This window comes from Achroia grisella, unplaced genomic scaffold, assembly GCF_030625045.1.
Source record: "Achroia grisella isolate CSIRO2021 unplaced genomic scaffold, CSIRO_AGI_Agris_v1 utg807, whole genome shotgun sequence".
Taxonomy (NCBI): Eukaryota; Metazoa; Arthropoda; class Insecta; order Lepidoptera; family Pyralidae; genus Achroia; species Achroia grisella.
In genome coordinates, this window is record NW_026713028.1 from 3,052,222 (window position 1) to 3,077,214 (window position 24,993).

Sequence of the window (24,993 nt, forward strand, 5' to 3'; positions counted from 1 at the left end):
TTCGATAAATGACGTTAAACTGACAATTTTAATTGACAGTATTTGAAAGATTATATTCTTACACTATTGACGTTGACGATTCAATCCTTGATGTCAAAATGTCAGTATGATTGTCAGTTACGCTCTATAAATGATATCCATTCTCATTGGTGTAAATTTGAAACAGCCACGGTGGTCTAGTTGTTCAGTACGCTACTTTACTTTCAGTGGTCGTGGGTGTGATTCTTCACACAATACAAACAGATATTCAAGTCTGATTGTGTGTATTGTACTGGGTGTTTTTTATGTATATTATTCATGTATTTACAAAAAAAAATTGTATTGGACAATTCACATTATGGCCATTAGCCCATAATGTGAATTGTCCAGGCTTATTAATTTGAACCAGTAATTTCTAAGATTAGCACGTTCAATCACTCTTCAGATTTACACATTACTATAAATATTTATTTAACAAACGAATACATTGTGAGCTTGCGTAAAAATACATCACGCCCATTTTAACACGCGGAATTCTGTCTTTTTTACAATATACAAACTTTTGTGCAGTTTAATTTTTGTTGTTTTGTTGTATGAAGTATTATTAAAAATGTAGGTATTATTTATTGAGTACAAGTAAAAGGACATCATTATGGTATTCACTATTCCAATCTAAGAACCTACGCAAGCAAGTAGAATCATGGACTATGAATATTATTAAGTATTACTTTCAGATTAATAGAATGACCAACAAATTGATGAACCACTTGATGAAACCTGGCAATCATACATACCTACATGAATAGTACTACCACAGGCAACATAGTATTACATAGTACTACATTTATATAACGTCATGTAACAGCTGTGGCAGGACAAAGGTACTTTGTAATTTCCAACTCTCATCTTTCACTCTAGAATGCAGTTTAACAAGCATACTCCTTAACGCCAGAAATAGAAAAAAAAGTGTAATATATTATGTTTTCCAAGCAGACAAGACTATACAGTCTGCTTTCGCTAAATTAGCTAACAATGATTTTTCTTTATATATTACTTATTTTCGGTATAAAATCAAAGTAGCGCAAGTAGCGCTACTTTGATTTTGTTGTGTATTGCAATATAATTTTTAAAATATACCTTACTGTGCATTTACTACTCTTATGTAGCCCATAATCATAGAATTGAACTAGGAATACCATAAGAAATAGATAATTATTTATATTAATAATAAACACATTTTCTTCACATAATTTTAATATCTAAAATATTCCATAATATAAACATATTCATTATTTTATATACAACAATATCTGCTTGAATTTTAATGTAATAAATTTAATTTATCTGATATATCATAAATAGATATCAGAATATAAGAATCTTATAATTACATAAAATGGATACAATATTCAGGAACTGTATCCATTTTATATTAATATACATGAATATACCCGAATTTATTTGACATTTCCCGATGGCACAAGAATAGACTGAATAATAATACAGTAACATCACAATATGATAGTATGTAGTATATAGAAATAACGAAAATTGGCAGTATGTTTGTTTCCTTACACAGTGTATACTTAAAAGATAGGGCTAGGTACATACAGTAACATTATGTAGATTTGTGTGATATTGTTTCAATAACCGTAATCTAATGTATACAGTACATACCTTCATTAAACTAGGTGATTTAAAACTAAGTGCTCATATAAGCAGCAGAAAAATACATGTAACTATAACAGAAAATAGAACAACGGTTCCCACTATGATAGATTGTAACAATCCCAAATAATTATAAATATTTCTAAATAACTAGAAATTACGTTACGTAAAATAAACTAACGAGATTAAAAGTAAAGAAAAAACCATACATTGCATTGCGTTGATGTCATTTTGCGATTAATAATTAAACTATTGTACTTCAATATTTTGGGTAACAGATATATTCGTATAAGCGCCATCTATGGATGCTTCAAGGTATTACTGGATGGCTGACACTTGCAACCAAAACGACAGGTATCTAGAGCCTTACAAATAGAGAGTACTAATACGAATGTACTTTTATACCATACAATATAATCTATGGTTACAAACACAAAGAGAAGCACAGATAAAAGGTAAAGCAAGCAAAAAGCATGAAAGGACGAAAGTAAAAAATCAGTATTCGAGAGTACAAACAGTATCTGTTACACATTGAGCACTATATAGTAACAGGATTAGTACATCATATCATATATAGGGCCATATATCTTAATCTCATAATATTAGACGCGTTTGTCTATCATCCTCCATCATAAATCTCGTCCAGGTAAATGCGCCAATCGGATTGGGGTTACATAGGACAATGACTAATGTAGAGGTATAAATTCAGATTACAAAAGAACAAGCCGCAGGATGCTGTTGTCTCTTTCTATCTCTACGGTGAGGTAGTGATAGAAAAGAGAGTGTACTCATTAATTTATAATACGAGAGACTAAACGTTTAATTGTTATTGAAAGCGCGTCATCAACTTTTTATTGGAGTGGTCTGAATATGGATCCTACATATTTAATAATGTACTAAACCCTTAGAAGTTCATTATCTCTTTGTCACGAATGTGCTTATACTTACATAAAAGAAATGCTTAACAGGCGATTTCGTTTTTAATATTTGTGCAGCGAATTGAGTGCACTTTTATGTATAATGAAAATATAATAAATATTAAGCCATCACATATTCTACTTTGAATATGTATTTCAGGTGATTCCAGATGGATGGAGTGGAGGCCAAACTATATATTCAATAAGTTGTGCCGTAATAATTGTAAATTAAAGTTATTTTTATAAATATGTGGCAGTTGATGAAACCAATATTAATAACTCGATTAAGTATTGTGTTCTTAACTTTCTACCTCTTATTGTCATACTGAAACATACTGTATATTAAATAGACTGACTGAAGATTGAACCTGCGTGACTCTCTACTCATTTTGTTCCGATTGGTTCCATTGTTTTTCCTATCTTTAATGACTGCTGATTATTTTATTTTGATAACTATCGGCTGTGTAATTTACCCTAATTTTTTTGCCATATACCGTCCATCTGAGCTGACCCTTATGTTTACAATGTTATAGGTAATTTACCTCATGATATTATATATAAAATATTGTAATTATGAAATAGTCAATTACGCTGTAAAGTCAAGTCAATATGTCATTTACGACAGTTGTCAAAGAATAATATCCAGAAATAACATCAACGAACGGTATTTCCTATAGGAAGTTGTCATATTACCAATTTATTTAATAAAATGTCAAAAGTTGACTATTAACTCGACTTTCCTAACATTGTACATTGTTGTTTGACAAGGGTCACAAAATAAAACATTGGAAACAATGGTATGAAGTTACGTTTCCTTATTTCTAACAAATGAGTATATATTTTGTTCGTAAAATATAATATACTTAATTATAAATGATACCCATCGTATATTGAAATATAAATAAGCGAATTGCATTTTATAATGAAGTTTCAGAAACTATACTGTATTAAAATTTTACATATGCCAATTTTCTTCCATAAAGATTATAAATTTTAATTAAATGACAATAAGAAATATAATATTGTATTTCATTAGACAAAAAATAAATTTTCAATAATAAATATAAATAATTCATATATCATTACAATTTTACATTCAATATACCTACCTCCATATTAAACTGCCTTATTATATTTTTTATAAACAACATTAATAGTTCTGCAATACAATTAAAATATCGAGCATAATTAAATAAAAGGTAATTAGTGTTCATTATGAACTCTATTAAAAAAAGTGTATATTGCAATATAACAAAAACTCAGGATTTATTTGACAGCATATTTGGCAGATACAATTAGGTATTAGGAGTACAAAACTATTAAATGTAAAGTAAAGAATAAACACACTATACGAATGTAAAATTGTAAAACAAAAATATTTGACATTTATATTATTACAAGACTATTACTACTCGTATATGCAATGTCATATAGCTTCGCTCAAATATATCCACACCACAAATCATTTTATATAAACATTTTTTATTATATAACTGGAATGGCAAACAAGCTTGCGGTCCACCTGATGGCATATAAAAATCGTCGCCTAGATATACATGAGAAGCACCACGGATATCATCATGTATTGTCTATGATACTCCTCGCTCGTTGCCATTCCGGAGAACTAAGATCTCACGCCTCCGTGCCCTGCCCCTTAATAGAACAACTTACAATGTAAGCTGTTGGGCGACTGGAATAGATGAGTACACAATACAAAGTCTACCTCGGTCAATACAACAAAATAACATTTACCTTAGAACTAGTCTTATCTTAACTAAAATATATTTCTATAATATTGTATAATTCTATGAACGTATTGTATACAAAAACCTGCTAACACCATAATTCATTGTTATATACCATAAATCACGTCATTGCAATATTGTCCGCTGAAATTACATAGTAGCCAATATGAACATATGTATTATAATATATCACAAGTTTTCAGATTTGATATAAAATTAAATGCACTAATGCTAATGCCAATCAACTCTGCAATAAGTCTCTGCATTATATATAATCAAATAGCATATCCCTTATAACTGTCCAATTAATAGATATTAAGAAAATACAGTATTGTGGTGTTTATTTCAGAGTCTTCAGATGTAACTAACTATTGCAATATGGGAATGCAACTCGGAAAAAATCTAGTTTTTTCACGTTGCAAATAAGCAAAACAGATACTGGCTTCAATGTAATAACAGTCGAGAGTGGAATACTCAGCGCGGAATTCCTTTAATAAGTATTTTTTGCATGTAGAATTCCTTTGTTTTATTCCATTCGAGTGATTCCTACTGAATTTATTTTAATTAAACAATTCTCTGAAGAATATTTGTGTACAAATGACAATAAAATTTAAAGTGAACACAAAACGAAAGCAATAATGAAAGTTACTGATTCAATTGGTTGTATAATAAATCGTTTTATTATCAAACCTTCAGTAGAAATCACTCGAATTGCCTTCTAGAAGCATTAGGCTAATTTTACGTCGTCAAATGCGGACAGTAGGTCGTTAGTGCCTTGCAGTAATTCTGAATCAGCCCAAAAGTCAGCTGTAAGAGACCCATTAGAGTCCAGTAACAAATCGCCAGTTGGCATGGGGAAATTTGGACTGGCCTGCATCTTATTTGACAGGTAGGGATCACTACCATGTATCACACCAGCCGGGGATAAAATTCTATTAGGGCTGTACATTTGGTTAAATTTACCCACAGGCGACATGGATTGCGGAGTGGAATAAGGACTTAAAACTCTCTGAGCTGGACTTACTGCCGGGCTGTAGTTAGATGTGTTTGGACTTGACGGTAGTGAGTACATAGGACTACCTATGTTGAGACTTAGAGGGGACATGACGTTGTTACCCATTTTCATTAAGTTTGATATAGGATTTGTGCACGGCATCGGCTTATTTATGACGGTTTGTATATTTATAACGGGTAGTGGTATACAGTTTCTGTCGATGGGCTTCTGTATGGACATCTTCTGGTGGTTGACGCCAGCATGAAAGTCGCGTTGAACATTGTTTTGCGGCGGTGGTTGCTGAGGTATATCCTGGAAATTGATAATAATGAAGTATTAGTGGAATTGGCGGTAAAAGGAGTTAAAACACAACACTTGATACTTTTTACGAGGTATGTTTGACCACAATGTGAGAGGGGTGAGCACCCGCCTTCATCCGCATCACTTTATTATAACCAGAAGTGTTTTAAGTCGGATAGATATGTTAGTGGGTAATGATTGGTAAAAAGATGCACAACATGTAAATAAGATTTGGAGAGAGTATTAGCTTTAGTCTACATAATAGTATGTTTAAAAATATTCACACTACATTTGCATAACTTGTTGCAATGAGAGTATTTTTGCATAATTTAATAGAATCATACACTAAGTCCATCCCAAATGAATGGGATAAGGAAGAAGCAGATGGTGAATATAAAAAAAATAACGCGAAACTTCGTTTATTTCACTTTTCGGTATCGTTTTTACTTTGACTGCTAAATGAAGAAGACTCTACATTCTACCCTATTATGATATTTTTTATGTGTCTGATACTTTAAAATCTACGTAAATAATTGATATATTATAACTTGCAAGTATTATTTCAATAAACATAATTTTGTTCTCATTTGAGATTTACAAAAATGTCGCTAATTGCTTATACTTCACAGATTAGAATCGTTTAGCCAAAGAATTAGATCTCAGCATGCTTACGAGTAGCTCTTGCAAATATTTCATTTGCATGTTTTGTATTTCATTTAAATGTATAGATGCTGTAATTATTGTGAACGGGATATTGTTGTATACTTCAGAATTCGTACCCAATGATAAATACCACGTGACGTTCAATAAAAATATTTCATTATCTAAACAAAAATGGCTCTTGTAAATAATCATTATCTTGTGCAGTGATTATTTTAAAATTAAATTTTATTGTTTGTTATTGTTATAGACTATTCTTAAAGTTTATTACTTCATAATTAAACAGTTGGAATTTTTTTATAACTGATATAAGTACTAAAAATATCGAAGAAGTTCTAAATATTTGTATAAATGATTTAAGTGTAATGTGATTATGCTTTTTTATAACTGCTATAGGTATTTATATCGAGCAATAAAAATGGATTTTAATAGGTTCCTTATTTTTTGAAGTTTCCAATCTTTGAAGAGGTGATGTGACTTGATAAGTGTAATCCGATTATGTCAAGATGAGTATCAAGTATCTGTAATGACATATAACGAAGCAATATAAAAGTACACAAATATATTTGCTCATAAATGCTCCTCTATCAGCTGCCTTTGAATCAATAAAGAACACAAAACGTGGTAAATTTCAGTTTCATTTAAACTAGTTATCAGAGACATTATTTTGAGATTTATTAACCGGGATAAAAAGTGGCGTTTACTGCATCATAATTATTACGTAACATGCGAATCTTCACGATCATTGGTTAAGGTGTGAAAGCGTATCAAAGAAACTCATTTTTTTCGACTTTTCTAATGCTGTTGACCGTAGCTAGCCTTTACAGCATCCCGAATGAATGGGGACGAGTGCAGATAACACCCGAAACTCGTGGAAGGACTTATGCAGCGGTAGAAGGCCAATTTCTGCCTGAAGGATAGGACTTTATTCTGAGGGCACCGCTAGGAGTTCGAACCTAGGCTCATGACTTGGTAATTTCGACCCCCGTTTGTATTGGACGGGGGATCGATTGGAGCGTAAACAACCTCTAGTATTTATAAAACCAATTAGTATTAACTGTACGACATAGCCCGCGTGGATTCAACGAAATAGTACCTATACTGAGTATTTATAAAGAATTTGATGTGTTGCTGTATGAAATTTCATTCAAATTTGTCCAGAATTTGTTTCGTGAAAGACTAATTAACATAAATCTATTATTAATAAGAATCCCATGTAAACAATGACCGCGTTGAAATGAAATAAAAAAAATATAGATATAAAATAATCATTAAATCAAAATGAAAAATTCTATGATAAGTGATAACTAACGCTGCCAGTAACAATAATTAATAATTGATGAGCTATATAGATAATATTCTAGGAAAAATAACAATTTAGTACATTCTACCTGATATTTATTACATATCAAGCTAGAATCTAGACTAATAGCGATAAAATATGTTTCTCAGACTCGACATAACCCCTACACAACATACATGTGTAGACGAAAGTGTTATAATAAAACTTTTACAAGAGACTCATTATTCGCTGTAGTCTTTCCTGTTGAAAGGGTTTATGAATAAAAAATACTATGAAATGTGTGTGTCTTACTTATATACGCGATATGGTATTAGACTTTAGAGCTAATATACCAAATATGATTTAAATAAGCCAGCTCACAACTAGTCTTGTTTAACTGCCGACACATAAAGAGAAGTTTAATATGTTAATCTACATATATATACTTTAATAAGTTTTTTTTAAAATGATCGAGAAGGTATATAAGTAATATAAAGTATGAAAGTTTAAAGTATCTAGTATATATACTATATAGTATATACTAAGGGACTACATTGAACTTTTTAGATTTTCTTAAATTTTATTTAAGTAGATTTACGAATTAATATATTAGATACCCAAATAGTATAAAGAGTCTTTTTGTATTGATACGATCGCATATAGTAATGTACGGTTTGTTAAGTATAAGCAAATAAAGAGTAAATATTATAATAGAAACGTTGGTTATGGTAGATATTTACCATAACTAGCGTTTCTAACAAATAACTATAACAACGTTTCCAAAAAATAACTATAACAAATATATATTTGTTATAGTTATTTTTTAATGCTAAGATTAGCCGTCTAGCACCCCCAGTACTATACTACTTAGCTTAGTACTGAGACATGCTGTGAGATATTCGAATTCGTATGAAATATCATTAGAACTTTTTCTTTAGAACAACTCGATACTAGGTACATGGCAATAATATAAATTAAACATAACTAAGCTATCAAAAACTTAATTTAACAGTCGAGTTTTCTGACGCATAACAAATATTAAATAAAATCGACCACACTGTTTTAAATCCTGTACACATCTATGTAGTTTGTTGAGATTTATAATTGTCTTTAATGGACTTTAATCTTTATTTCCTAAATCATAAGATCTATAACACATTAGACTTTTAATTAAGTCGCCTATGGATACTACTTTATCCTCATATAACCTTTGTAATTGGCAATTCCTAACTTACTGATTACTCGCAAGGGGACCTTAGTGTCCCGGTATTACCAGGACTATTGTACAGTAGTCGTTACCAAACTTGACAACACTGTGCCACGAGTAACAAAAATTTCTAAGCTCCAGTATCATATTTAAGTTGGCTAGGAATATAAACTATTAGATATGCTCGCTCTTGTAACTTAGTTGCGACTTGAGCCACACCAATTTGAATTAAGATTATTATAAAAATATTGATTGAAAAATTTGGATACGGACTACAGTTTCAATGAGGATGTTTATTTCCTATTACGGACTCATAGGCCCGCTTGGTTGGTCGATGTACCAATGTTTGTCTATGTTTCAGTACACGCTTAATATTCGCTTAGGTTTAACCCATTGGGCGCGACCAATGGTTTGGGAAGCATTGATATTTCATAATATATACAGATAAGTAGTTCTATTTTTTTTAATAACCGCCTTATTATTAAAAAAAAGTGATCTAAATTTCAAGTTGTCAGATCTGTCTTATGTCTTACTTTTGCGTTGGCAGACTTTTTGCTAAATTTTCTAGAAACTAGAATAGAATAGAAAATCATTTATTCAAATAAACTTACATTGAAGCACTGTTGAATAGTCATCACATTTTTTTTTAATCTACCGCTCATTCGGAAACCTGTCTCATCACAAGATGAACGAGCAAAAACTCGCGTGCTGCTCTTTTAAATAATTTTATACTTACAAACTACTCAATTTAATATGAAGTCAAAACTAAACAGAATGAGTCGAAAGATTCTAGAAATCACATTAATATTTTCATTTTCAGCATACTGATTGATTTTTCAACATAAGATTGAATGAACAACATCGGACCAAGATTAATACATAGAATACCTTAATTTTTACATTCAAAGCCGCAGTTTACGGCTAGTGAAGTATATTTCATTACTTTTAATTATCAAAAACTGTTGATAATGTTAATAATATAGGAAAGGTTATCCGTCTGATAACTAAAAGCAACCATTTAAAGTTAATATTTTGATAAGTTGTATGATACAGTCCGACGGATCTTATTATTTATAACGAAGTCGCGTTTTCGACATCTATTTTTCAAACAATAGAACATTTCGATATCTAATTATGGTAACAATTATGCGGGCTTATAGTCTTTACGTGTTAATTACAAGCATTTCCTATGATAATAGTTTACGATTAATGTTAAAAAAAATCAATTGATACCAGATTAGTATGTAAATGCGACTACCACGAGAATAAATTATTAAAAACATTGCAAAATTGCACGCGTACGAGTAATTTGTTTTAATCTTTATTTATAAATTCAGTTTCATATTAGAAATCCCTAAATCTAAATTTAATATTATATATTTTTCCTTCGTTTTGGATACCTGTACAAATCTCAGACTTGAAATAGTAGCACAATTCAAATAAATAAGACAAATAATGGAATTATTAGCATTATCTATTATTTTATTAATTTTTAATAATAAAATATATTAAGTATGTAAAGCTAATACTCAGGAAATTAGGATCAGGTAGGAAGGTAGAGAAATAATGCGTGCACCTCTTTACCAGCTCTATATTTGTTCTTTTATGCAAATTGTTGTCCATCTAAATTTTTATTTATGTGAAGAAAATATCTAATTACACATCTTCCACTTACAGCTTAAGTTATAATAAGAATGATAAGATTGTATGTCTATACATTTTACGTTTTTTTAATTCTTAATTATAACGACAACGTTGATGCTTTATTAACATACATTTATAATATTTTTCGTGTTAGAAAATTCCTTTAACTTTTAAAAAATAATACACCATTTGAATGGTACATTCAAATATATGTATTTATATAGTGTTATAAAAAGTTTTGTGCTGCGAACATAAATACACATATATCATAAACTTTGTTCTAAATTGTACTTTGCATCATTTGGCAGTGGAAATATTTATCTAAAACATTTAACAAATCCGCTGTCTCGGAAGTACAAATACTACTATGTTATAAACTCTGAATGAATATAACGACCGTCACAAAAAATACTCTACGATGTCCCGTGAATGAAGCTATCCACCTCGTTATAAAAAATGAAAACTAAACGCGAATTAAATTATACAAATAAATAGCATAAACCCATGAGAATCGGGTACACAATATTTCTAAACATATTGACTCGGTTCGGACTACGAACATAAGACTTGTGTGCGCGGCGTGATGTTCACAACGAGAGCACGGTAACTAAGTAATCTAGGAACAATTCAACGATCACATTACCAATACGATATTTAACTTAACACGACATATAACTTAAACACTAAATTAAACAATTATAGGGACGATTGCTTCAGATGTTATTTTTAAATTTATTATAGTAAACGCCCACATTGTGCAGGCGAAAGAACAGGCTGTAATTCTATGGAATAAATTTACGTTCAAAGAGTCTATGCACAAATTGCCTTTGTAGACTTTATCTAAGCCATTTCATTTATATAAAAAGTAAGTAGCTTATTGGAGTTCCTTGACATCATCACAGTATTCCGATACAATTGCGTAAACGGTAATATCACAAGTTTCGACGGCACTGTATTCAATTTAATTCGTATCAAATCTAACCAGATTTATGGTTTGTGTTTGAAAAAATGTGGAAAAATATATATCGATTGAACACTGGACGTCCGTTATCACAGTTTTGTCTTTATGAGAAATTGGCGCCTCAGGCTTTAGCTTTTTGTCGTGGTCGACATTGCACCACGCAGATGTAACCAGCGTCGACATCGCAGCCGCTCACCAGAAGGTTCATGAGGACACTGGAGGACTGTTTACTCGTCGAGGAAACTGATTCTGGCGGCGAGGAACTGCGCTTGGCACGTTTTGCTTTCGGCACCTCTTCTTGTTTCATTACTCTCTTAATCCCTGTGTCCCATGGCGCAATACTTCTACTTGGAATTATACCTAAAAAAACAATTTCGTAATGGGCATTAAGAAGTCGAAAAAGTTTAGAAACAATACGTACGTACGTACAATTGTATGTAAATTTCTGTTAATTGTACCTTGGTCTGAGTAAATATTTGATATGAGATCCTGTGGTGGTGGGCCTGTGTTCGGTGACGCGAGTAAACGCTGTAAGGCTGGCGCTGGCGAGTTTGTATATGTTTCAGGTGGCTGTGGTCTCGCCAAACTCACATTGTCAGGCAATGCACCCCACATAACTGCTGGTTCCAGCACAGGGAGCTCATCGCTCATTGGAATAAAAGGCGAATTTTCATCATTGATATCGTTATCAGACCTTGTGCTATCGAAAGCATCTAGAGATAACTCTGTTAGTAACGATGACTGTTCGCATGATGATTCAGTCTCCTGAAAGATGAAAGAACTTATTATTTTGTATACACAGTTAATATCTATTATAATGTATTTCGATATATTATAATTTCAAATTTACATCATTTATCTTATACGAACCTGTGATTCAGGTGAAGACAATACCAAGGAATCAGTAGTTAGAGAATCCGGAGATGCATTAGCCAGATCTTCACCCAACAAACTGCAGTAATTGTCATTAAGTATAAATTCATCAAATAAGAAGGAGCTGTTTTCAAGAGGGATACAAGTGTCACCGGCCGTTGGTGCCAAATGAGTCAGATCTTCCGGCTCGTCTTTAAGCACTGAAAACAAAGTTATTTTAATAGAAACCAAATCATTCAAAAAAATAAAAAATCATCTAAATCTTTAAATTTTCATAAGTTAAGCAAAATACTCAATTTATAAAAAATCTGTTAGTGTCCCACTCACTTGTAAGACCCTCGTCTGACGAAAACATGAGAAAGCCTTTATTCATTTCTTTCTTTCTCGGCGCAAATATAAGCTCTGTAACCGGTATAGGGCGTTCTTCTTCTGGAAGTGGAGTGGGTACTAGTGTACCGTTCGCAACTTCAATGGGTGGGCAGACTGCAGTGGTCGAATTTGCTGTGGTCTGTACGACAACAGGTTTCAGGTCCGCGTGCTGCACTTGGTGTGCAGCAAACACCTCATCTTTGCACTCGATACCGCTGTGAACATAAAGTAATGGGTAACTTACGCTGCCATTAGGCAACTTGTGGTAATCGCGGTACAGTGGTAACTCTGGTTACAACGCCTCGAGGTACATGGTGCGGATTTTTGCGATTGAAAATTCTCCATAACTCACTCGTACCATCGGCGGGTGGAAGTCCTTTTTCAAGATTTTCCACAAATTAAAAAAAGGCAACTTATGATCTACCGGCTGTTATCACACATACATGACTCATTATACCGACTTCTAGTGACAATTGAACGGTTATTAGTGTACAGAGAAATGAACACTTGTTGTGTTAATTGGAATATGTTGGCTTGCGAAGATGGAGGTGTGAATGCAGTATATTATTACACGTACGTTTCTAATGTGTTGCTCAATAAGGTACAGATATAATAGAATCTAATCAGTCAACATGACTCAAGGTCTTTACAGATGAGCTCTAACTTGTTCGTGATGATTTTTTTTATTCTAGACTTTGCGTGTGATATTTGGCTAAGTCTCGTTTAATAAGTAGTTAAAAACACGAACAACAAAAAATAAGGTAAAGTCTTTGAAGATTTTGAGGATATATTATTATGGGTTAGTAATTGAAAGATTACATAGAATATATAAGTTCGATGCTGAGTTCATAACAGGCCCGGCTATATTGCTATTAATTTTATATCAGAGATCGTTAGGGTACAAAACAGGTAGGTAGTATGGATTATAGAAATAGATAGCCTATTTTATACCAACAAGGCAAAGAGTGCTGTGTCTTAAACATTACTGAATTTTAACTCTATACCGAAAAAGGTGTTACATTGCTGTTTGACGATCGTAATTATACGTTAGACCTTGCCTATACGTTAACTTGTAAGAATATAGCAATTTCAAGTTTTTTCCTTCTAATAAATCGTTCTTTGCGTATAATAAAAACTATTTCACAGCAAGTCGTCCACATACACTGAGTGATTAATAATTATATTAACACGAGGTTATATTGAACTGATAAATATTAAACTAAACATCTTCGAGTTAAAACACATATATAAAAAGTGAAGATATTTTATGTAGGTAATTTACAGGCATTAAAACGCACCATATTAAGAAGTTCTAACAGTTAACTCGGTTAGTATCTGAACATTGATTTTTTACACTACAACATGGATACAATTTTCCAAATTATTACACAATTGTAATTTAAGTTTAGGTACTGTGTTATTTTTACATCCATTATAATTAATTATGAACATATATAAGATGTATACATATTAACAAACACAGACAAATATAATAAAACGTTCTACATACCACTACTATTACAAAAGTTGGTAAAGTTGATAACAAAAGTTATCGAGTTCAAGATAATTTTATTGTTTGGAGGAAAACAATATAAGAGCCGTAGTTGTAGATAGCACAGAATGAACATTTAATAACAACACATGTTTTATCAATATAACATGTACGCGATACACAGAAAATGAACACTGAAATATCAGATATATTTACAAGAGGAATAATAACTACGCGAGTGCCCGCTCTGAGAGATAAATTGGACTTGAGGCTCAGCTGGTAGCAAGCATGACAATTAACCAAAGCAAAATACTCTTCTGGTAAATATTTGTAGAGAATTATTAAATGATCAGGATAAATTAGATAACCCAGGAATAAGGTTCGTGGGGAATACTTGCGTCAGCTGATGATAAACTTGTTTACTGTGGTGACCATCCAATTCAATAAATAAAATTTTGAAAGCGCGAGAAGAATTGATTTCCATGTTTGTACTATGGTATATACCAAATGTAAAGTTAATTTATAAATAAACTACGTCCAATAATGTAAACAATTATCAACTTTATAGGTTTAGTACAAATAAATAGTATATACAGGTTTTTAAAGTTATAAGTACTATCTAAATACTATAAAAGTGGGTATATTTAATTCTAACTTTAAATTTACGCGCGCTTTTGAAAGTGAATTCGTTGAAAGAGATGACTAAATGTATACTGCTCTCGATAGAAAGAGATACAGGAAGATAGTAAGAACGGCCTTGTTAGCGACCTTGTACCAATTCACCCTCATATATCCACTAAGCTGTCTCTAGTCGGGCCCATTCACCAGAAACGTAGTAAAATAAATTGCGCGCGCAGTCAAAACACGAGGCGGGTTCCGTATCGATTGAGGGGTAAAAATTCTGTTCGTCTATACCCTCAAAGAAAACACGCTGTAATAGAAACTTATGCGACTGCACGTGTACTGACAGTTGGGATTAGACAAACAAACTTTAACTACAAATATGTATACATTAACTAATATTAACGAAACTAGAGAACTAAGACAAAAAAAGGATTTCACTCATTATCTTTATTAAAGAAAATTAGTTCAATATGGCAAGAGCAGAGAAGTAGTTAAAAAAACATTCACTTTCATTAAAATGGATAGTTTGTAATAAAAACATCTGGATGGAAAGAAACAGAACAGCTGTTCGGCAGTGACCTTGGCCGTGATACCGTTCAGCGCCACGCAATTCAACAATTACATCTGCCACGGCCGAGGACGACTTGACGTCATCTCGCATATAACTCGTTACAAATCGAATTATGGTAATGGGCAAGATTAATTTATAGACGTAGATGGATTAGAAAACTTTCCAAAAGCAATAAAAATTTTGTGGAAATATAAAATAAATTTATACCGAAAGCCGAGGAAGATTATCCGGAATAATAAAACTTGTTGACTTGTGGATACGAAAATAGATAACTATGTTTTGAACTAATACAAGTAATATCGTAAATAAACAGATAATGATACAATATTACATGAGTGTAAAGTAATCAGAATATAATCATCTATTAGGTTACCTAGAGGAAGAGTTATCGCCAAACAAATATTTGGTGAGTTTGAAGGCCACAGTAAACTGTTAACTTATTTACTATATACATATGTGAAATTTCAGATAGATTTGAGTAGAATATGGAAATTTTAATTTAATTTTTTTTAAGCAAATCGTTTCAATAACATGTTATTAAAAATTTCTAATATTCACCGTTGTAAATATTTACTCTTAGAAACTTGGGAAAACAAGCATGTAAACAACTTCTAAGTGTTAATAGTACAATAAATAATATATATATATATATATCTTTAACATTGGTCAAATTAAACTGAACCGATGCGTTGCCAATGGTTTGTGTAGCGAGATGCTGCGCAGGAGTCAAGGCCGGCGTGGTGCGGTTATGTAATTGTATGTTGAGGACAGTGGGGGGCGGAGTTTAAATTTAGCTATGGTCTAGCAAACACTCGAACACACGTAGCGCGAGAGCATCTATATAGCTTTGCAGATGCATTGTAATATGGAAAATGTAGACACAAAATATCTAAAAGTTATAAAAACATTGTGTATTTGCTAATAAATTTAACTTTAATATTAACAGGTGAAATTTAGTTCCTGTATGAACCTTTACTTTATTCAACAGATTTAAAACGATTACTCAATTAAATAGCTTCATTTTCCCTATGTAATACTTTATTAGCTTACATTTTATTATTTTGTATTCACATGAACGATGGAGACCGATAGGCTGGCTAACTTTTGATCACGATTGAATCGAAATCAAATCGAAAATATGTCAACACGATATTCATGAGTATTCAATACGATATACAGAAAACTGTAAACTTGTAACCGTTGCATCGAACTTACTATTAACAAATTCAAATGGAAGATAGACTTTCAAATTAAATCAAAATTGAATTTCAAACGAAACGCTTCTCAGTTACGGACACGGATTTTTAAACCGAAGGTCACAAATCATTGTTTGTTTATGACGATATCATTATGGCAGATTCCGTACTATCAACACGATCCCGAGATTCAATACATGCAATTGATCACTTTTAAGTCGGCACAGATTTATTCACTTAACACAATCACTGATTCACTGTCCCTTACCATGATGCGAGACAGAGGTAATGTTGTCAAACAAATTAGAAATTCGCCGGTTTGTGTTGTTGAGTGGAAACAGCTGATCGCGAGTACGATGCGGGGGCGTTGAGTGGGTAACGTACTAGGTGTTCGCTTGGTGTGATAGTCGACGCGCGAATGATACAAACCGCCTCGCAGGCGGCCAACAGCGGCGGCGCACTCGTGGTCGTGACGCAGACCACAGACATGAGATACGCTTGAATTACATTCGATGAAAATTTTTTTGAGAACTGCCTTACATTCAGGAGCCACGCGACAGATAAGCAAGTTCACGATTCACCAATAGTTAATCGCATTCAGATCATGAACAAGCTAGCGGTGTACCTAATAATTCACGCAATATGAACGTGTAGTCTAAGTAGCATTTGAAGACTTGTTATGAATGATTAAATGATAAAGATAAGTCCATATATTACTAAGTGGCGACAAAATCAATAATAAATAACTTTAAAACTCGTATACCCTACGTTCCAACGAAAAAATAAAGCTCATCGAATTGCAGTAAGGTAAAATATTTGAATTATTTTTATATATATTTATGGATCAACTTTTTCAGTTCAGATTCTGTAATATTTCGCTAAGTTATGCAGAATGTTACGTAGCCAAAATGAAACGGTGAACAGGATTGAAGTTTATTTTGGTAACAGTGTAACTGAGCAGGTCAACAAACTGTTTGGAGACAGAACATTGTTCTATACATAACAACCATTGAGCATCTATATAAAAATAATGTTTCACTGTATATGTATCGACATTTTCTGAATAATTCATTCATAGAACATAAATTTATAATAAAATAAATATATAAACGAGATAGCTAATTTGATGTATAATATGGACACATCTATGCATAAAAGGTAAGTATTAATTAAATCGATAATTGAAATGGACTTTACATTGGTTTGATTTACCTTATTACCAATGTATAAATTGTAAAAATAATGCATGTCTGAAGTAATATAACAATGGGCTACATACATATGTACATACATGCAAACAAAACTAGTCATTTAGGGAATAGACTCAAGGATTCAATGCAATTTTTGTAAACTCAACGATTTAACTTGTTAATAAATAAAATATTTATTGTTACATACATTGAAAACTTAGTAAGATGTATAAGATATATTAAAGTATTGCTACAGACATTAATACTGCGGTGTGTCGATCCGTCACTGGCTGCAAGCAAGAATGTCGACACTCAATACGTTTGGCGATGAAGCCGCGTTGTTCCACAATTTAGCCACGTAAAATGATACCGGGCTCTAATGGACCCCGTTGTTATCCACTACTGTACTGGCTAGATCTAAATAACAGGCGGATTTGATCTACTTCTAATTTGCGCTATGAACTCACGTAGATAATAGAATAATTTTCTATGTAAAGAAAAACTTGATAAGCACGTACATCAAATATTATGAGCCACTATGTATAAACTTCGTAGATATTTACTTCCTGTAGACAAATTCTTTCATAAAGGGATTACATACATTATTAAACAATTAAAACGACAAGTATTAGTCACATTTAACACAAAGAAAAAATCCATGGAAGGCAACTTTTAATATTTTTCTGAATAATCAATCAATATCTCTATGATTCAAATTTCTCACGTTAAATTTACCGAAAAGCATAAAAAGGACTTTTATTTTTTTTATAAACGAGTAAGCTCCTACACTCCATGGAATACACAATGATTCTGAGACTCCATAAAATGAAACGGTAATCGCAATATTACATTAATTGCACACAATTTCGCAATTTTGACTGACGCAATAAATAGATATTTTTGTAATAGAATTAAAAATATATAATTTGCTTATGGAATAGGAAATGTTACAAGTTACAAATAAATTACTAATAACAATAAAAAAATATTATTTGCCATATTTTATTTTATTTGGAGTTCACGATTGAACTATTAGGCGAAAAATTGTTGTACTCGTAATTGTACCTCAAATACATACTAATATCATAAATGCGAAAGTAACTCTGTCCATCTGTATGTCGCGCTTTCACGCCAAAATTACTAAACCAATTTACATGAAATTTGGTACACAGACAGTATAGACCCTGAGAAATGACATAGGCTAGCTTTTAATGCGAAAAAGGGTGTTGAAAGGGAAGATGAAAGGTTATATATTATCGTCATTTTTAAAGTTAGAAGCATAATTTTTTTTTTTTCTGTTGATTAAATATAAATAAATATGACATTCAAGTTTGTAAAAAAAAATACCCTTAAGGATGAAAGTTTGTATGGAAATTCGTAAGTTTTGAAACTAAAACGACGAAACTTTTATCTTTGGTTTCTTTTGGAATAGATTAATAAATATTTTTTCTTTATTTAGTCAAAGTATACCACGCTGACGAAGTCGCGGGCACTGCTAGTTTTAAATAAACAATACCTATATAGATATGTTTTTAAGTATTCTAGCAAGGTGGACTTGATTATTCACACAATTATTCAGTATACATTTTCCTTGTAGTAGTTCTACCTGGTAATGAACGAACGAGACACAGCACGAATAATTTATGTTTTTATTAATAGGTTTTCTGCTAGGCAACAAATTACTCATACCCGTTTATTCTTGTATAATACATAAACGACGCTTTCTAGTTATACTTTACGTGACAGGAACAACGTACTAGCCTTGTGAGTAAAATTTCAGAGTATTAGAAACGTCGAAGGAGTCTATTACTTTTTAAGAAGATAAACATTTGAACTTGTGACGAAATCTAAGTTTCAATCTTGGAAGTTCGTGAAGTACGTTTGGTAAACAATTTCGACTTTGGTAAGCTATGAATTAATTATACTATGAAAGTCCATAAACTGAAACCCTCGTTATAGACCTGACAGTTATTTTCGTAATTAAAATTGTAACTAATTTAGAATATCAAATTCTTTTTAAAAATAATGAATTAGTGACTTTACTCGTACTTTCACTAACTTTAATTTAAGTACTAACAAATATTATAACATTAATGTATTGATTTAATATAGTCAAATTGTAATTGCCCGCACCCTTGTATTCTGTTATAAAAACTCCATCTCGTTTCTACAAAATGTTGAAATTGTCAATTAAAACTGAGGCTTACACTCGTATATTATTGCAATTATACTTAGTTGGTAAATATATTCAGTAGTCATACTTGCTATATGAGATAGATGTCTGTTTGTTACTTTTACACGACTAAACTGCTGAACAAATCCTAATTAAGTTTTAACATCACAATATATTTAATGATATCACAAGAACGCATAGAGGCTACTTCTTTGATAATAAATCTATATATACCTAATAGGAATCTTATAATTGAAGATCATATAATGATTCATGAAAGCTAATATGCCGTAAATGAATCTATGTATTTTTAACAGGTTTATCGAAACGAGTGATGATGGAAGTGACACGAATATTGTGTAATCAAGTTATCGAGGTACCGTTAGCGAATGCGATATAATTGGTCGTTCCCGAGCACGTGATGTACCTTCGCTGCACATCATTATGCAATTTGGGTCGAAAGAGGACCGACCGACCGGGTTCATCAACCCAACCCCACCCCTTTCTCAATTCGTACTGGAGGTATGTACGTGACTTGAAGAATGTGCACCTGTGCTGTACTCTATCACGAAACAAACACGTCACCATGTTATATAAGGAGCATTAAGGTTAGGCGACAATTTGGATAAATGCCGCAATAAAAGCAACTTTACTTGATTACATTTCAGAGGCAGTTTTATGTCCGCTATAGATTGATGGCGTGGCCGTAAAATATATACCTATTGATTGGAATTGTTTGAGATAGTATTTCAGCACATAGATTAAGACTATATATAACAAAAACAAATTGAAATATGTCGTAGATCATAGATGTAATAATATATCGTACTAAAGATTTTTTTAGTACTAAATTATTAATGAATAATAAACAATATATGAAAGATAGGTACATCAGTAGAACGGATCTGACACAAACACAATACGTGCTCACGACATGATTTGTCACTTCATAAGATAATTGATGATGATGAAGGATTTCCCGTACATATAAATCTGAACAACAGACTATGATTACAGCTCAAAAAAATAGCGACTACAAACATCTAAAAAACTTTTAGATGTACAAAAAACCCTTTATTGGTAATATTGTTATAGAAACAAATACTCATTTCAATTTTATGTAAAAACAAAACTAGCGATCTGTCCTCGCCCAGATTATTATAACTTTTAATTTTTTTATGTATTATATTATATATATGATATAAAATGTAGCCAGCATCACTAGGGAATAATATACCTATCGAACAGTGAGTTTTTTTGTAATATGATGTAGTAAGTGGTTCCTGAAAACAAAATCTACTCTCTACCTTAATAATAATAGTATAGACTAGTTTTAAACTATGATAATGAAAAGGTCACTGTCAAACCAAATGGTGGTAATTGGTGATGTCAAATAACTAGAAATTGATTTAATAATAAGACAGCTGACTGAATTCAATAACAAGTCACCTAGTTACAAGAACGTAACACTAAACGCTGAAGGCAAATTGGTATAAATCATTGAGGGTCCCCGGGATGTAACTGTTACGTAAGCAATTTACACTGACGCTGTTTAACAATACACAGAGATGACTGTAACAGTAAGTTCTAATTACCAGACATACATATAAAAAATCTACTTATAGCTACTATAATCAATAACTACATTTTGGGTTCGTTTGACCGAGACAACTGGATTTAAAAAGTATCGTTGGCCTTTCTCCACCTAAAATATAGTCGTGCCTAACTAATTGTTTGTAACGATTGGTTAAGACGATAAGAGGAACAAATAAATTCACTTCAACGTTTATAATAATGACAAGGATTATGGAGTAACTTCTGTTTAATAACTAAGATTACCGAATTGATATGAATAAATTGGTTTTGTTAAAGTTGTTAAAGTTGATTTGGTGGACAAGTTAATCTAATACCAAAAAAGGAAGTAATGGATGCGACGTTATCAAGAGCTTCACATGAAAGAAGGTCACTGGTGAATATTCAATAAATCATTGACCCAATACACATCCTGAGGATGCCAAGTTTTCATATGAAAATGTAATGATAACAGGTGTATTTTTTAACTAGTTCATTCATAATGAATGTGTTGGAGAAAAAATCAATAAAAAATATAACAAGATGTCGACGGTCGATTGAAGTCTATTAAATAGGTGACAAGAATTTTTGTCGGTTTGTTAATACTCGATCTATAGACATAGACAGAAGTTTTAAAGGAGAAGATCTTTTATCTACGGTATAATTAGAAGACGGAAGTCTGCTGTTGTACTTGTATGTATTATAGATACAGTGAAATTTAAAAAAAAATTCACTTCTATAGTCATCTCTAATACGGCTCGTCTCCTTATAAGCAAGATTGAAGACTATATTGAATTGTGAATTAGGTAGTGATTCCTCATAAATGCCAAGTAAGCACAAGTAGATAAGTATTACTACGCTATTGTATTACAATCATCACTGTGATACATGACATACATCTTGCATTGTCACTATTTAAGTTTATGAGATACAGCTGACTTTCATCCTATCCTTTGGACCGAAACGCATTCATGTTTACAACATGGCGGTTTCGCATCAGACTTAGGTATACCACATATAAAACAAAAAAAAATAAAAAATAATAGGGGAATTTTAAAAAATCTACATCTATTATACAGCTACATTTACAAACTGAAAAATATCCCAATTAAAATAATAAATAGTGTAGTATTTTATTTCTTATTGTAATAAATTTATTATGTATAGACATTTGTTCATTACAATACTTTTAGAATGATATTATGACAGATATCACGATGAATATCTTTTTTAAAAATATAGTTCATAATATTTATATTTTTCAGTGAAATAAATTCATAATGTAGCTACCTTCTCAGATCACATACGGCAATAATTAATGATTTTTATTTTGTGTAACAGATGGACTGAACAATTATTTTTTATTCGTATTTTTTTCTTTTCTTAAAGTATCTTTTCGGCACGATAACCAACCTATCAGATAATTACTCCGATAAATATTTCAAGAGATTCGCTCGTCTGGTATCATTTAAGTTATTCCTGATTGAATCTGTGGAAATGGAAATCTACACTTCTTAGGATTGGTTTTTATCGACTTTTTTCAGATCAGTGATTAGTACCTTCGAAACATTATTATATATTTATTAATTATATATATATTTATTAATTGTACATGATTTAACGAAGTTCCGTGGCTTTGTAGCTAATATTAGCCAGTATTACGCAAATATGGGTGTTATTCTCAAGAACTACGAACTCAATGTCCTCAATAAGCCCCCAAGGCTTCGGGAGACGCGAGTACGTTAAATGGATCTCAATTGACGTCATTGACCCTCTCCGTTAGATATCGCAATCTTCTCATTTGAGAATAAAACTATTTATCCGGTATATAAAACATAACTACTGAATAAAGTAAACCCTATATATTTTAGAAAACGTATTAATTTTGGAGCATTTTCTGATAATTTTGAATATATGTTCATATCATAATCCCATTCGTGGATGACGCGACAATGTATTGATATCGCTTTCATTACTTCACCAGAAGCGAAATTTTGAATTCAGGTTCGCAATTATCATTTATCAAAAATGTATGCTGTTTACAGCAAAAGTATGTTCACTAAAATGTCCACATAAACTTAAAGAACATTTTTTTACGAATTTAACGAAGTTCATGGAAAGATTTTCGAAGTCAACAAACTGATCTGATAGAATCTTTGACAAAATTAAAATAAAGAGAACGGGGCAGGATCGAATGGATAGGTACTCAGATTTTAAACGACTTTTATTACGTATATGTAGCTTTGTCTAATACTCGCAATAAGTCTTTAGAGACAGTTTGTAGTTTCACTCGCTTGCTATGTAACCAGTTGGGAACACCTACGCGTATATTCAAACTAAAACGAAAACTGTATCCACTAGAGCTAGATACGAGGGAAGGGTTGAATGACCTGAAAGAGGTGGAAGTGCATTCGCCCCACGTTGCATAAACCGAGCGACGACCGAAGGCGATGTGCTGAATCAAGCTAGAACATGTGTGAATTCGGACGATGTATTCACAAATATAGCACCCTATGTAATAATGAAAATTTCGCCATTCCTAAAAAGGAAAACAGATATATTTAATTTTAAATAAAACCAGAACAAGTAGGTAATTATAAAGCGGCTCCATTGTCCGCATTAGCCTGCAAAAGTGCCTGCAAGGCCTACCAGGGTCTTCTTTTTGTAAAAAATAAAAAGTAGGTATTTTTATCTCACAACATGATTAAGAATCTTAATAATATTACTCTGCAGTGAAACCTATCATTTGAAATAAAATTATCAAAGATCCATTTAAAATTTTCAAGATTTCATATCGGTCCCTTTTGTAAGCTAAATAAAAATTTTGTAAAATGTGTCATTATTAATAACACACCATCAGTACTATTTAAAACTATTTTATACAGGTATATAAAACAGTTAATATTGGCAGAGAGCGGTGAAGGTGAGTGTTGACGTACGTCTGCGCAGGCCTCTCTTAAAACTACACCCGGATCACAAGTCCCGAGAACTGCTCGGATCCCTCTCTGCAACACGAATGATTAGGTGAATCCATAGAATACTAAGAAGGTCGTCTCACTAGTTTTTAAGCTAATATATATGTACTAATAAATGTGCACGGAGGAAAAAGAGGTCTAATAATAATCTAGACTTTTGCAAACTAATAGGAAAATTTAGAATAAGTTTCTCTTTCTGATTTGATATACAATATTTCTCATTGATAATAATAGCTTTCATTTGGTTTATATAAAAAATTTGAGAAAGTTAGAAGGTCTACGGAAGTCTCGAGAAATCAAATCAGCCTGGTGGAGCGCAGAAGACACTACCAAATACCAGTACATCAGCCGTGAAAGCATACTATATGAATATATTTTACTGGCACTTAGTAAAATGAAAGGGCTAAGAGCCAGTAATTTTATGAGACGTTCAGAAACTTATTCTTGTTTTAGGACAAGGTAATACAGTGAACCGTATTGTGGTTGAATAACAATCGACACTCGGGTTACAACTTCTGTTCTGAGCGATATTATATTTTTTGCACTTAATATCAATGTGTTATATGCAGAACAGCATCGTGTTTCACTGTCGAGACAGTGT

General features: G+C 31.9%; 1 protein-coding gene across 1 annotated transcript in view; it reads right to left on the reverse strand.

Annotated features, from left to right (window-relative positions):
- Positions 1-1,225: 1,225 nt before the first annotated feature.
- LOC131851705 (hypoxia-inducible factor 1-alpha-like) overlaps positions 1,226-24,993 on the reverse strand; it is a 100,172-nt gene continuing 76,404 nt past the window's right edge. Inside the window, exons 8-12 of the mRNA XM_059202231.1 lie at positions 12,558-12,814; positions 12,228-12,430; positions 11,816-12,122; positions 11,554-11,717; positions 1,226-5,615 (exon numbers count right to left, since the gene is read on the reverse strand). Coding sequence (XP_059058214.1) covers positions 5,037-5,615; positions 11,554-11,717; positions 11,816-12,122; positions 12,228-12,430; positions 12,558-12,814 — 1,510 coding nt within the window. The 3' untranslated portion in view covers positions 1,226-5,036. The remainder of the gene's footprint in view (positions 5,616-11,553; positions 11,718-11,815; positions 12,123-12,227; positions 12,431-12,557; positions 12,815-24,993) is intronic.